This window comes from Anguilla rostrata, chromosome 14, assembly GCF_018555375.3.
Source record: "Anguilla rostrata isolate EN2019 chromosome 14, ASM1855537v3, whole genome shotgun sequence".
NCBI classification, from domain to species: Eukaryota; Metazoa; Chordata; class Actinopteri; order Anguilliformes; family Anguillidae; genus Anguilla; species Anguilla rostrata.
This window is the reverse complement of record NC_057946.1, coordinates 10,342,001-10,358,811: the sequence shown is the minus strand read 5'-3', so window position 1 is coordinate 10,358,811 and position 16,811 is coordinate 10,342,001. Positions and strand designations below refer to the sequence as shown.

The following is a 16,811-nucleotide window of genomic DNA, read 5'->3' as shown; positions in this document are numbered from 1 at the left end:
AGAAGAAAAAAAAAGAGTTAACTAGAGTCTAGAGTTATCAGGTAAATTGTAGTGACTGGTATTATCATGTACTATGTACACCACTCTCCCCCCACAGTTCCCTGACTCTCTTTCCCAGTGGCACATCCCTCTCTTAGACTATGGTGCCCCCCCCCCACCCCCCAAAGATTTGATTTAATTTGATTTTCTGTGTGAGTTTTTTATTTATTTATTTATTTTTTTTTATCAAGACATTTTTTCATGCAGGATTTCATTGCTTAGAACCTCAAGTTATGAAGGGAAAATTGTGATTGTTTGATACATTTAAACTGAAAACAGCCAGGAAACTGAGGCATTCCACTGACATCTAAAGAACTGCAAAACACTTCCAGCTGGCGCCAACTGGAAAATGCAGCCTTTGCAAATATTAGTGGATTATGCCCCACTATTGGGCCACCCCAGTCTACAGCAACAGGCCCATTATTTGTTTTGGTAAGACATTTCTTTAAAGTAAAAAGGATGATTTGTTGTCACATCTGGCATGGGGTGGGGTGGTTGGAGATAGATTCATAGTGTTTGGATTGTACGCTCTGAAAAATGATTTCCCTCCTCTTTTTCACTACTAGTGTTTCAACACCCTTTCTAAAACTTCCCTGAGGCGCTGAGGCCAGCAGCAACTGCTTACAGGGATTTGAACATGCAGCTGTCCTTCACAATTTTAATCCCTTTTAAGACCTCTCAGTGCATTTTGTTTCTCTAAATCAGTGCAGACTTCACCTTTTTCCAAATTAATCTTTTTTTAATTAACCATTTATTAAGCGCATTCCATCAGTAAACTGAATTTGCGATAACACAGTTTGGACCCTGGCGGACAAATAGCCGGAAGTTCACAGTAAATGCCAACATACACTACACAAGATAAATATCTTAGCGCAGCAGAAAACACCTGCCCTGGGTGTTTCCCGCATGCATTCATATGAATTAAAAGGGGATAGTGAATTCTCCCCCATCAAATTCTGTGAAGCATGCGAACAGCAGGCAGTGTAGATGGATGGAGGAAGCTGCCTTGCCTCCAAATGTGGCCCTTCATTCCCTTTCTGGGCTCTGCACCCCGAGCAGGAAGTGCTTCTCCTTCATTGTAAATGCCAGATCAATAGCGCCATAAACAGACTCCGTGAGTATGTGAGTCTGCCCGCCCGCTCAAGGACATCAGTTCAGAGCAGGCGCACCGCAGATTTATGTATCGATCTATTTGGCAGACGCTCTTATCCACAGCCATTTAAAAAGCCGTGATGGCAAGACATAGTACATTAAAAGCATATAACAGGAGCAACCAGTACCGCAACACAGGCACCAAACATTCAGCAACAGTGACTGAGCGCCAAGCAGAAATAAAATTTAAAAAACCTGTGTATGACAGCAAGTCTTTCACTGCTAACAGATAGGCAGATCTGCCTCGCTTCATGCTCTACTGTAAACGGGTATACAGGCAAATCTAACAATCTGTGTTGATGTTCAGCTGATCCTGATAAACTAGTATCAGGGATAAACTAAGTATCAGTGCTCCGTGTTGACGCTCAGGATGAAAAGCCTGTATTGCTGTCAATACCATATGTGCCATATGCCGTATGACAATGGACACTGAGATTAGGCTCTGTGGAGCGTGAACGAGAGACTGAAGTACTCCTACAGGTTCAGAGAGAGGGAAGCCTGAGTGAGGACATGGTGTCGCAGCACAAAATGGAGGTTGGTAGGGGCAGAACGTCTTGTTTGCTCTTGCATAACGGTTTTACCCTTTGCTCTACAATGCTGATGGAGAGCACAGAAACTGTATCACCCGCTTCACGTACAGACCGTGCTGACATCGAGCACCAGCACTATTTATACTGCAGGACAACACAGTGAGTGGGATGGTAATGAGAGGCAACAAAACCCCAAGATAGCCCCAGATTCCATATGTGAAGCACACGCTTAAATGATATGTAAACAGCGATGCTCGTGTGAACACACATGGTAATGCCTGCAGTTGGAGTTAGGAAACCATATTGGAAAAGAACTGGCTTCAGTGTAGTGCGGCACTCTGCGGACTGTGTGAGCCAAACTTGTGCAGACATGGCATTGTACCGTGTGAGCGATCTGCAAATGGGAGATACATGCAGACTTAAAATTTCTCTCATCTCTCATTACCACCTTTTCCGGCAATTTACTCACTCGCACTGGCAAGAAATACACGGCCAGAGGTCTGTCTTTGAGAAGGTTTTTCAAAGTCTTTGGCTAAATTTCAGTCCAAGTTGAAAAGGTTTCAAGAAATACATGCAACTCTTGACAGTGAGCTTAAAGATAACAGCATGGCATTGCTGGGGTCCCTGTCTGCTTCATTAATCTTCTTGTTCAGATGTGAAGATTTATAAGTCATAAATAACAATATCAATAGCTTTCATGGTAGTATTATTATTTTTTTGTTTAGTTCATAAAAACTGTGGCACTTCCATTCTCTTGTCAGTTTATTTTTGGAATTTAAAAAGTCAGTTAAAATATGGCACTGGCTGTTGACCTGCAGCAATTTCATGAAATAAGTCCAGACACTTTCCATGCTCTTTGGATTTTACTTCCAAAACACAGTCAAGACAGGATTTCTACAGTCACAGATATTAATAAACTAAAAAATGTAATATTCGTTTTAATCCCTTATTCAAAATTGAGGATGACATAAATAGCCATTTTGATTGAACCAAAATCCCACTGCGGCTCTGTTGAAGGTGCTAATATTTCAGCAGCATTAATGATCACTTATTGTCCTATGTAGTCAAACAAGTCATTAGCTGCTGTTAGCTAAGGTAAGCTATTTAATAATTTTTAAAAACATATTTTCCTGAGTCATAGTAATGAGGAACAGATGAGGATCAGATGTTAAGAAAAATATGTTTTTCAACTTTATATTTTTTAACAGTGGATCAATCAGTTGTGCTGACTAATATGAGGAGGCCATCTTGCATGGAAAGATCTCTGCTGTCGTTTCATCCTGGTAGGCAGCACAGAGTTTTTCAGTTTTCTGATTTTCTCCACTAATGGCATATATACGGTATTGATTAAGTCTAGACTGAAGAGCCATTTAGCAATTTGTTGATTTAATTGAGAAGTTTGAGTCACTATGTCAAAGTAATAATCAAGCTCAACTCCCTGCTCACCAGCATTTATCTGACAGCATGCTATAATCTCCAAAAAATTATTTGTATGCACTGCACTAATTAATTTGACAAAAGTAATTTTAGTAAGGATGCTGGAGAGATATTCATACTTTTCTCATAAAGCTCCTACCTCATTTAGAATATGATCAAATAATATTTCTGTAAAACCGGAATGCTAATGAGAGTCCATGTGCTAACAAGAGATGAGCATTCAACCTCATTACATTACCTCCCCCCCCCCCCCTTAATTCCATATACTGTGATCATTATCCTGTGTCTACAAAAACTACAAACCTTATTATACAGAAGGATCTCAGAAAGCCCGGCTGCCTCCACCAGTCACCATCACCGTGGCAACAAGAAAAATCCTCTCAAAATGCCTCAAATAGATGGTATGAAGCAAAAATGTACTGATTCCAGAGGAGGTGAGCAACAGCACAGCGAAAAAAGGACTGTTAATATTCCAGCCAACTACGCCATCATATGCATTACAAACTGGACTTACGGTGCTTAAAATTGATAGAGATGGCAACCTAATTCTTCCAAGCCAGCAAGGAAAGAAGATAATAACGTGCTATGGTGTAGTAATGGGTTTCTAGCACTTCAGAGCATGTGGGTTTGCAGTTAGGAAGAATACTTAGTGAGGTTCCCTGTATTTTTATGTGGTTCTATTTCTGGCCTGTTTGTGCACGACAGTGTGGGCTTCATTTCATATCTGTTTGCACATTTCAAGACAGCAATAAAAATAACTTTTATACATTGATTTCTGACCCCTGTGTGAAGGAGAAGAAAACACCCAATAACTACCATAACAGATAAATACCACATACATATTTTGTGCATATTTGCACCAAATCCATTAAAATCACAACGCTTTATCAGAGCAAGGGTGGAATGCAGAACAGTACCAGAAGGTCTTTCACATTCAAATCTATATAATTACATTAATCTTATTTATCCTTACTTTAATGTAACACATCAAAGAGTGAGGTATACAAGCCTGAAATCAGCATGTAATACGATTTCATTAATGATGCCAAAAATGTTTGGACCTTAAAATTATTAATGCCAGTACAATCAAACAACCCCTTTAAATATCGTTAAACCATTGTCCACCCTGGTAGACATATGAAATGCACTATATAACTGAATAAAATATTTTGTTTCTTTTAATATTTCATTGTATTGCTTTATTTAGAAGACTTCAGGCCAGGCATTGGCCTGGGCTGGTGTGCCAGAATGGAAATGTCATTTCATTGCTGGGGTGCAGTACAACATTTCAGGGCAGGAAACTCCATTAAACAAAGTCTTAAAAAAACATATTTTTCTATTTAAAGGCACTCATTTTGGAAGCCACTGGCAGCTCAGACTGCAAAGTGTTGCACTCCACACTGGGCCCATTGTTTCATCAGTCCCATATGTGAATGCCTTCCCCTGGACACACCCCCCCCCCCCCTCCCCTCCATTAAAATCTCAAATCGCTGTTTCTGTTTAAACACCGCTCCACACCGACCGCAGATCCAAGTCTCATACACCGTCATTGTTTTATTAATAAGCAATGTCAAGAATGCGAAACTCTAGACACGGGTAAAACTTATGAAATATTTATTAAGGAGCAGCAAGTGTGCCCTCTGCCCTGTGCCAAAGTGTACTTCATGTGTCCCTTCATGGGGAAAAAATATGGCTCTTTCCTTTGTTTGATTTTATTTCATTTTATACATGACATATGGGGCAGAGCTACAAATAAGTTCATGGATAGTATTAATCTGCATTACATAAATATTAGTCTTGAAATGGTTTATGTGGTTTTTAACTGTGTCCAAGGTGCAAGGTGTGCTTTTAATATCATATCTTGGCTTTTCTGTCCATAAAGCGTATTTCAGGGCAGATGAAAATGGTTTTTAATTGTTTAGGCTGCAATGGTAGTAAAGAGGCAGGCAAAGTGATACTGTGTCCCTGGAAGCAATAAGACTTCACTGTACGTGAGTAATAGGCTCTCTTTACACTAGCAATTCATCACAGCCCTACAGTGGCTTCAGCCTTACCATTCAAATCCCTCAAGGCATTTACATTTTCTCAAGGCCTGTACATCTGGGCATTTTTGTCTATTTACATTACACCACATGCGGCACACATCTATGCAAGAACTGCATTACATACGCACACTCAGTGGAATTGCATGCATATTTTGTGGCGTTAGCTAACATGTCGGTTAGCACAAGTAAAAAGTTAGGGAAGCCAGTTCACCAGATACGATGTGCGAGCAGTTCACCTGACAGTTCAGACTAATGGCAGTCAAGGTTTACGATGTTTTATGGCACAGGGAGAAGGGCATAAATCTCCCACCGTTAGACCCCTGCTAGCAACTGTAAAAGGTCTGATATATTAAAAAAAAAAATTTCCTTGTCCCTTTCTCAAACGTTTTGGCTGGACTAACCCAAAACTGGCAACAACATTTCCAGTTATTATATTCACAGAGACAGACAGTCAGGACTGGATTCAATCAATGTTTCTTCTGAACTTTGACTCATAATAAAGTGAAAGTGGTCATTTCACAAACAGCTTGATGAGTTTGAAAATAACTATTTTGGTAGTCAATACTACTACCAGTAAAATTCCACAATTCTTGATACCTAATTCAATACCACAGTAAAAAAAGAAATCCCATGTACTTCAACTCTTCTTCATTAACCCTATGGTGTAAGATCATAAATATGTGATCTTAAAAGTAAGTGCTTGTTTATGGTCAGCTGCACCAAACAGTTATGCCACACCCTGAATATAAACAGCAAAAGCTCCAGTAGAAGTGGAATTCATTTCATATTAAAAGTCATATATTTTCTGAAGTCATCGACACGTTGACAGTGGCCAAGCTATATGAGTTCACCATTCACCATACTGAATGTTCAGCCACATCAAGGTAAATCAAATACAAGCATGGATACCACACAATTGTTCCTAGAATACCAAAACATATCTACAATGAAAAAGAACCATTTCAAATGTGCAATCTCACATCTATACAGCAGTGACCTGGGTAGAAGAACCAGGACTCCATCAGAATCTTAATTTTAACAATTCAATCTATTTATGCTCTTATAAACTCTTTATTTCAACTTTGCGGAAATGCAAAAAAACCTGGCACTGCCTGAAAAGGTAAGGTAAGAAGCACAGATGTTGGTTGAATCCTATGAGTCTTGTTGTAGAGAAGGTGGGTTCTGGATGATAGTGAGAGCAAGGGCAATGAGTCACATAGGACTGTCTGGTCTGTCATATGTGAATGCTAAGGGCAGCTCCCACACAAATGCTTGACGCTCTAGTGAACACCATGACATTTACCATACTCATCATGAAAAGATCTTATTACAGTGCTGTTAATCAGAGCCTTCATAGCCGCTGCATAAAATGTGCAACCACAAATAAGCACCTGTGCTTTTAACAAGACGTAAAGTAGCTTCAGAGAAGACAAAAATATTGACTTTCTTCAACACATTTATTTACTGGCTACTAAAAACACGCAGCATGGCATGCTGTACTATATCCACAATTGCGCAATATGCCAAAGCATTTTTTAAATACTTGAGGATGTATTATAAATGGTTGGGACTGCATGTTCTGGGTGTATCCGAGATTGCAGTTTAAAGGGAGAGGTTTTTAACTGTTTATCTTGATCAGACTGAATTGCCTGTCAGAGTCTACACTTAATTGCGGGGAGTTCCACCTTTCTGATGCACAGAGGAAAACTTTAACTTAAATACAAAAATTGCTCTTATTCTAAGGTTCTATTGCACTTGGCACTGCATCAGCCAACATCAAATAATCATGCTTTATTATTAGTACAATTAAAACTAGACTTATTTGGTTCACAGACAAACTTTTAAATCATTAGTTTTGGCCTGTCTAAGCAACCCAAGAGGTACATTTTTGCTTTGAACATTATCTTCCCACAAACTGTAGGCCAGTCCACTTGGCAGAATTCTGCTTCAAGGCCCCTCTCCAAAGCTCCAGACCATCACATTGTGAAAGACATAGTCCAGAGACTGTTCAACATGTACTTTGAGCATTTGCTGTGATATCAACATTTTGCAATGGTAGAGACAAGCAAACAGGAGAAGGACAGCCCAAAGCGACAGAGAGCTGCACAAGACCAACCCAATCACCATAAATTCATAAAGGCTCCATTTCCACAAGCGTCCACTAAGTGAGTCACAAAGGAGCGCACATCACAAGCAAAATTATACAATTCATACCGACTAGCTGATGCTTGCGGTCCACCTGGTGTCATATGGTGATTGGGAGTGGGTAATCACAAATTAAACTGTGCTCCCAGGCTAGGTTGAGTGACACTTGTCCCAGAAAAAATCCTCCCAGCACTTTTCATTCTATTAATGCAAGTACTATCGTTACCGACTTGACATGCAAATGGAAGAAGACAGTTTTTTGTGTTCCGCGCTTAATATTTCTCCTTCCAAGGTACATTTGAGTGCCCGTACAAGACATTTCAGTGTTCTTATTTTGAAATAACTAAAGGGTAACAAATATGATATTATCAATGTTCCACAACAGGGAGTGAAGAGGCCTCGAATGTTTTTGTGCAATTTATCAAGGTCAGAGTGAATTGCCTGTCATAGGCTTGATTTAACTGCAGGGAGCTGGACTTCCCAGACCCAACGTAACACTTAAAGACCCACAGAGAATATGGTATTCATTTTTCACAGGCTCTCTATTTAACCTTCTGCATAAAAAAAGAGAGTTCAGAAAGACAAAGTGAAACAAAATGCCTTGTCACAAATCTTATCAGGTATAACAAACTACAACAGAGCTGGATGTATCTAATATTTTACAATTCTTATATTTTCCAATATCAACTATGCACTCCATTTTCTTTAAAAACAATACAACTCTCAATAGGCCTTTTATTTGGGGGGGGGGGGGGTGTTTCTCTGTTTATTAGTTCCTCCAAATTAAATACCAGATGCTGCCAATTGTTGTCAGTGAAAAACAGGCCTCTCTTCCATCATATCTCCTGCAGTACTGCATAGAATACAGTGTAATTTATTCACTAGCTCACAGCTGAGAGCGGCACAGGAGAGCGTGGGCTCCAGCTGCAGCGTTCCTGGTGTGCAGGTGTGGGTTACACAGTGGAAACCTGAGAGCCAATCTATAAAAAAACACTCTCTGTGTGGCAGATCTGCATTTACATTTGAACAATTTAGCAAATCACCTTATCCAGAGTGATTCACACAGCTTTCATATTCAGCATAGTAAACTATTTATACAGGTGGATACTTATTGAAACAATTCAGGTTAAACACCTTACATGAGGGTACAATGGCAGCATCCCATCTGGGAATCAAATCTATAGCCTTGGAGTTTGAAGCCCAGTTGCCTAACCATTATGTTACACTACCAACCTTTTACAAACACATTTAATTGTTCAAGGTTATAAGAACTTGTCATTTCAAGACACAACATCTGTTTATACTAGTGGGCACATATAAACCGGCACAGAATCAAGTGGGGTGGGAACAATTCCAATTATGTCTTTTTTTGCACAAATTCACCATGTGACTTTGAAGAGAACTGACAGGAAGGGTATCTGTGTTGCCATGCAGACAGGAAACTACTTTGATTGGTTATCGTACCTTAGCAACTACCACAGGTTAACAGCAGCGCAGTTTCAGTAGTAACAATACCACTGAAATATCACACTGGCACCTATAGCCTTCAGTTCCCCATATGACCTGCTTGTGAAAACGTGTTAATTCTAATTTATTTGGCCTGGATTCAATCAACATTGCCCATAACCTTGACCATTGTATTCTGGCTGAACTCATCTAACAGTTTTGCTGAAGATAAAAACTAAAACTTATCTTAAACTGTTTATCAAAGTTCATCCAAAATGTTCACCTAGTTGTTTAGATCCAGACTCTATATTTGAAGGCACTATGAATTTATGATGCAAGTTCAATCGCATTGTTTTGCAAAGTAAAAAACACTCACCTGTAAATGAGAAAACTTGAAATCCCAAATATTATAAGTGCAAGCCCAGATCCCACAGCCACAATCCCAAGAACAGGTAACTGATCTACGGAAAAAGAACACAAAAAGGTTTTTAAAATGTTTTGGTACAATGTATTTTTTAAAGAGCCAATGGTACACAACCCTGAAATCAATGGCTCACCAAGACAAAATTAAGAAATGTAATTTCATGTAATTTTTATGAGTTCATTCATTTTTTGTCTTTACAATGATTTTACACATATTGCATGCTACCTCACTGTGAGACAGTGCACATGGGTATTTGCTCATAGGTAAATTCCCTCCCTATTCTCTCCTGTGTCCAACCATAAAATGAAAAATGCTTAGCAACATAATATAGGAAATAAGTAGTATGAGGGAAGTTACTGGGGAAATTTCACATTGTGTTTTAATTTCTTGCCTTTCTTCTGAAAAAGAGAGCACATGTGAACTGCTGTCCCTTTGGAAAACAGGTATTAGCTGTATACTCAAATTCAAATGACATTTTCAATTATGACAAAACACAAAATGAACACTGAACTGACCACGACGTAGAAGAACACAGAACTTAAACTAAAGCATAACAAGTATTTGCAATCCAAAGAACAATTCTGTTTAATTTGGCATAATTTGAAAATGTTTAGAACCATCACAGGTTGGAAGCTCTAGAATAATGACAGTTATGCAGCATTTGGGTTATATGCTGTGACATACTACTTGCTTTCCTTAAAAAGATAATTTAATATCACAGACAAATTTATTTGTTGTGAAACATTCCCAGTATTTTTCTGAGCATTGTTTTGGAGGCAATTTCCTCAACATTTCCTCGGGAAATCTATCACTCATGCATAAAATAAGAAATGACCATTTTTGAAAGTCTGAAAGTCAATAAACAGCATGGTCTATGCTGTCATATTTGCAGAATTCATCACCCAGAGAAAAAAATAAAAGGACAGTTTTTTAGTATCCAATTATGTTAATTAAATCAAGCCCTACTGGTGGGCAGGATACTGGAAAAAAACAAACAAAAAAAAATATGCCACATCCTACACATACTTACCAATGTACAATTAGCCCCCTATTGTGAAGCACACAATGACATTCAAGATCATTTTTTTCTAAAATAATGCCATAGGGTAAAAGGAGGCTGCAATTAAATTCCATTTTCCTGAAACTTTTAATAGGTGTTCCATGAACTAAAACAACTCTCCCCGTTTCTCCTAGACTAAAAATGATTTGTACGGCAAATAGCATTGTGGCTATATACTATAGCGTGTCTTAATTTAGAATACTTGAATATGAGTATATAATTAGCATCTCACTAGCATGCCTCATTAGAAGCTGAATGAAGCAAGCATATGCAATCAATGATCACTTTAGACCTGGGGTGTTCAATCATATTCAAAAAGGGCAGATGTGCCTGCAGGTTTTTGTTAAAGCCCGGCACTAAGACACCAGATTCTACTTATCAAGGTCTTGATTGAATACCATGATTAGTTAATTAGCTGTCGCATTTCTGGGCTAAAAGAAAAACCTGCTCCCACATCGGCCTTTTTGGGTAAGACTGAACACCCTTGCTTTCACCAAAGCATGGTATCAGCTCAGTCTGGTTAAAGAGCTGGGACCATATTTATTAGATGTTCCTAAAGTTACAATAAGCCACCTTGTAAAGCTAAAAAAAGCTTGCTCACATGAACACAGTTTTAGGGATTGAAGATTTATAAACATTACTGTATATTTATGCCACCTTATTTTCCTTTCTCTTGCCCAATACAAGCTGGGATAAGCTCCAGCACCCCCCGTGATCCTGGCCAAGATAACCAGGTATAGATAATGAATGGATGCCACTTCATTCTAATAGCGCATGCATTATAAATTTAATAAATTGGTGCATTAATATCATCACATCATTCTAGGAAGGAGTACTGTATCAGTATTTCTGCATTTTCTGCACCTAAGCATGCTCTAGGTCACAGTTTTTCTTTTAAAGTCTATGGCTATTCTTACTTTAACTTACTTTTTACATTAATTAGCCTATTACTAATTCATTTAGCTATTATTCAACCCTCAGTAATTCCAGTCATCTTTAATTAGATTTAAATGAGCTTATTTTAACAAAAGCGAAGCCTAGGAAATCATAAAATAACTTGTCTGCATGACTAGCCTGCCAGATTTATTATAAATAAGAAAATATATTTCACTTGTGTAACATGAAGTATTGACTGTTCTAGCAAATGGCTTGCTGTTCATCAGGCAATTTTTGTATTTTAAATGTAAAAAGGTCTGTAAATTAAAAACATTGTCAATGCTCATGCCTTTCACAAATCACAGTTCATCACCTTATTTATCACTGACACAGGTCATAGATTTTCCAGTAAAAGAGGTACATTTAGGCCATCACAACTCGATTCGTCACAGAGCTCTCAGGGGAAAAGAATGCTTCAGAGCACATGGAAGAAATTCAGCTGAAGTTTAAAATGTACTTTTATTTTTATCAGTACCTACCTTCACTACAGAAGGGGTCATCCATAGAAAACACACAAGGTGGATTATCCAGCGGTGGGCTCCCTTTTGGCCATTGAATTTTCTCGGTCTCTGACCAGACAATTTCCTTATTTGTTCCATTATAATACGCCACGATCTGTGTGGAAAAGAAAAGGTGACTTTAATAATTGTCCTCCCATTTCTACAATCCTTCAGACAGGAACAGCTTCACCGACACAGTTTGGCAAGCAATTTTGGTAATAGCCAAACTCATCAACCTGCGCCTCTCTGATTGATGACAACTAGTAATTAGGGAATGCTTAGAGACAAGCTAAGGGATGGTTTTGTGGAATTAATACAATGAGCACTGGCTCAACAACTGTAACCAACTGTATTCCTGGACACAACTTGTCATGTAATGTATAGCTCATTCTCCATTGGTAGTATGGGCAATACATTAAAGATCTGTGCTGATTTTCAGACCATGGTTCAATGATCAAAAGGCTGTAATAGTGATGGATATAAACCATCTGCTACTGTCATGGCCAAGTCAACAATGGGTAAGGTGGCCATAAACACCTGTCCTATAGGAGCAATCCCTTGCAGATGTACAGTTACATCACAAAGATCAGCATTCTCCCCCTGTCCTGGGATCCCTAGGCCAATCAATCATCCCCCAGTGTTGAGTGCTCTGACTTAAAATAGGCCACCATACATTGGTGATGATGTAGGTGAGTTTACCCACAAGTGCTTCATCATCCTGAAAGCAAAAATATAAATATAATCCATAGCTACTCTCAGATGGGACAGGGCAGTGGTCTACAGGTTTTGTACAAACCCAAATTTTAAATGGACAGAGGATTGTAGATCTCCAAAACCACGATTATCTTTACTTCGGTTACACTATACACACAGAACAGAACATCAGCCTCTGTGACTGCTTCCCTTAATTCAGCAGGACCACAGAAGATGTTCCAAAGCATCAGGGTCCATGCCACTATCGCCCTTTCCTCCTTTTCTACATTCTGTGTGATAAAAGCTCACATTCTAGCCAGATCTCGTCTACTTCCATCCATTAGTTGTGCTGAAAGGAGGGTCAGATACAAGGCCACAGTTACCTTGCCTCGCCTACTTTTCTAGGTCTGGATATGTCGCTGATTTTAAGGTGAAAACAAACACCGACAGAACCAGTGGCTCTTCAAAGGAACGAGTGAATATCACCGACCTGGAGGGTATAAACTATACCTTTCCTGATGTCACAGACCCCTAATCCCTCCTTTAAGGTAGCATCAAAAATTCAACAGTTCCTGAGTTCCTTTAAGGGTATCTAAGTGTACTTGATAGGATAAAATGGGACATCAATGAAATATCAATATTCATTTAATTATTATTGCTTAAGGGGCAGCAACTTATATTATTTTTCTGCTTAAACTTACTTCTACTTAAACTAAACATGAGCAAACTTCATACTGGAAAATAATAAAGCCTTGCTGGCAAGCAGTTAAACATTTAAACAGCAGTTGCTTTTAATTATATACATGGCAACAGACTCTAACAAAGTTTTTGGGTTTAAAAGTACTTATTATTCAATTTGTGGGAATAGAATTTCCAAGTACATGGTAATGTAATTACAGCACAGTACAACATATGGCTTGAGTTATGCTGTTGTCATTAATGTGTTGTTTTTGGTAATTATCATTTTTATTTATTGTCACTATGCTTGTTTGAAATTCAAAGTGACTCATTAAAAATCTTTAAAAATAGCAATGCATTTCAGAAGGTTTTGTGTTTGCCACATAAATCTTTTAAAAACACATTTAAGTGGAACTATTGCCACATTTTCAGTAAAGCGGTCAACATAACTTTAAACCACGTAAAGTCTTCAGCAAAACAGTACAATTGCTGCAAAACTACATTTTATTTGGCAAAATAGGATGGTTTTTGGAAACACTATGTTGAAGAAATGTAGAAAATAAAGACATCAGAAAGGCACATCTTAGTATGAAGAAAGGGAGATAAGGGAAAAAAGTAAATTCACTTTCACAAGTGTATATATTTAACTGTGGCACTGTTGCAGAACTGCTACGGAATCATGATTTACAGAAGGAAAAGACACCCAATCGATATGTTGCTCACTGTATTACATTCTCTAAAGGCTTCACCAGGTGTGCATACAGTGTCAGCATTTGAGAGTAGGTGTTGAATGCAGGTTAATTTATTGTAATCCACTGTATCACAGAAAGTCAGATGTTTAAAAAACTGAAAATATTTGGCTGTACTAACCATAAACACTGTCATACCAAATAACCGCAAGACTACAAAACGGAATCTGGATAGAATTTGAAATAAGGAGCCCCTCTGATTCAATTCTTTTGCAGCCCTAAAGGCATGGCTAATCAGAGGAAAACCTTAAATTGCAGACAGGATAGCTCCTTTGCGTAAATTTATACTGAAAACATGAAAACTTCCAGGGGTGGGCTGCTCATCAAAAACAACCATCAAATTACCATGTATTCACTTTAAATACTGATTTCATATTCCAGTCTTTTCATCCAGTCTTTTCTTGAATAAAACATTGGGGGATGAAACATTTGCAAATAGGGGCCTAATGAAGTCAAGCATAGACAGAAAAATGGTGGGTTTCTTTTATAAAAAAAATACTGATCATTAGTAGATGACAGACTTACGCCGTATTGTCCGGTTTTGTGATTTGTCATGGCCCACAGGTCGAAATCAATGTCCCTGTCATTGTTTTTGTCTGTGCTTACAAGGCCTGTGACACCTAAAACCAAGGAAAAGGTCTTATTAGGCTGCAACCATCACATGCACCACATCTACAGTATGACAGAGCAAGCCAGACAGTAGTCGCTTTCACACACAGAACATAGAACATTGGCATATTAACTGTTCCAGAAATCTAGTGGCTTCTGATTTTCACACAACTAAGGGCTATCCAGGATTTTACTGGATTGACAAATCCACACATGACGAAGCCACCTTTTCCACGTATTATTTATTTAGTGTATGTGCTCCATTTACTTTATTATTTTCTGCAGTAGATGCAAAGAAATGCTATAGCTTGATGAATCTCTTGATCAAACAAGTTGAGTATTGCATGCTTAATCTGGCAATGCTATGACTTTGTTCACACTAATGTCAAACAGAGCATTTCCTTACTGCATCTTGAGCAGGAAAATTGCTGAAGCAACTTTTCAGGAATTCATACTATGGCTTTCACAAAATGCACGACCCCTTAACGTTAAGTTCCAGGACACTGTCGGGTAAGGTTGAATGTGTGAAAGAGGTATTAAACAACTGACAACCCAGTGCTAATTTATTGTGGGCTCGCACTGCAAAATCCTGCCTTACCTAGGGAATTATTTTACATAGAAATCACAGCATCTCGGCGGCCATGTTAATACTCAGTGTAAGGTTACTGACAAGTTGCACAGGGACATTTGGGATGGGGGAGTTAATCACATTTTCTACCAGTGAGCTGTAGCTGTCAATATAGTGAATTGTGTAAAAACCAAACCCACTACATTAGCTAATGTAGTTTCAGAAAGTAGTCACAGTGAACATCCCCCCTATCCCCAATATGACTCCCCAAGGTTAGCGGGCTCTGAGTATTAATTTGAACAAATGCAGAGAATGCTGTGTTAAAACAATGACTAATGGGACAGGAATTCAACTACAGGTTGTGCAAAATCACATATTCTTAATAGCAGAGGTGTCCAATCTTATCCGAAATGGATGGTGTGGATGCAGGTTTTTGTTTTAGCCCAGCACTATGACACCCGATTGAACTAAGAAACTAATAATGGTCTTCATTTAGACCTCAATAAGTAATATCAGGTGTCCTAGTGCTGCACTTAAAATAAAACCTGCACCCACATTGGCCCTTTCTGGATAACACCGGACATTTGTGTACATTTGCTTCTCTATCACAACCCCCCACCCCCACATACACAAAAAAATATAAATGTAAGTGGTCTGCTGGCAAAACGGAATGGTACTGAACTCAAACCAAAACTAGCAACAGAGCAAAGTCCAGTGATCACAAGGCTGGCAAGAAGCCATGTCTTTTCAGCAGCAACACTGATTGAAACAGAAGGGTGAACACACCTAAGGGGATGTCACACTGCCAGAGTCCCCTCTGTGGGGGGAATAGAGGTCATAATGCATGCAAGTTATGCCCCAAATTCGATGCCCAGCATGGATGACTAATGCCACAGTGGAATGAGCGTTTAAACAGGGCAAAGAACTACACCAGTATGGAATATGTAAGGGAAAATGTACAGCAAGTGAGTCAGTTGTTTCAAAATAAGTCCAGACAGAGTGATGTGATGCTTGCTGTACATAATTCCTCTTATACCAGAACTGCTTGCCAAATAAATGAATGATCTGCTACAAAATCATGTTTAAATGTAATTTATTATGCTAATTTGTACATTTTTAGATTCCACCGTAAACATAGTTTCAACAAACAACGTGACTTATAGTATCCTAGCAACCACAAACAAGCTAGCACACAATATTTTAAATTTTGTGTAATTCACACAGGTATATACAAAAATGACACTGGAAATTTCCATTTATTGTGAAGTGCGTCTTGTTCAGTGTTGCATTTTTGGGATGCTGCTGGCCAGATTTGGAGTGCCAGCTGTTCCCATAGCATAAAGCTCAGATTGATAATCAGATGCGGCACACCGGCCATTGTACAGCAGTCATTACAATGAAAATAATGACTGCTCCTCGAAAAATCAGAACTGAGTATCCAAAAAACGCCATGGTACACAGATAATGCATTTGTTAAATGTCAGAATGTCCAAGGCTTCTACTTCAGGCCAGATGAACATTTATGAAAAATTTGAGTCCACGCACAGTCATCTGTCATCTGTTTTCAAACACAGTTATCTCCCTGAAAAATGTCTATTCAAAATAAAGCAATGTTTTGATACCTCTGCTTAGAGAAAGGCAGTACCCTACAAAAGGACTGTCACACTTGTTCCATCTTCACCTCAATTGCTGTTAAAATACGTACTGGATGGGTTAATGGTCTGAGCATCATTAGACCTATTAGCACTCCCATACAACTGTACACCTAGTGAGACATACAGCAGCTAACACATAAATCCT

At 38.6% G+C, this 16,811-nt stretch overlaps 1 protein-coding gene across 2 annotated transcripts in view; it reads right to left on the bottom strand.

The window, feature by feature from the left end:
- The window catches only part of npr2 (natriuretic peptide receptor 2), a 68,501-nt gene that overhangs the window by 35,702 nt on the left and 15,988 nt on the right, over positions 1-16,811 (bottom strand). For both annotated transcript variants that reach the window (XM_064307806.1, XM_064307804.1), the window contains exons 5-7: positions 14,360-14,454; positions 11,694-11,829; positions 9,171-9,255 (exon numbers count right to left, since the gene is read on the bottom strand). In XM_064307806.1, the coding sequence (XP_064163876.1) occupies positions 9,171-9,255; positions 11,694-11,829; positions 14,360-14,454 (316 nt within the window). The remainder of the gene's footprint in view (positions 1-9,170; positions 9,256-11,693; positions 11,830-14,359; positions 14,455-16,811) is intronic.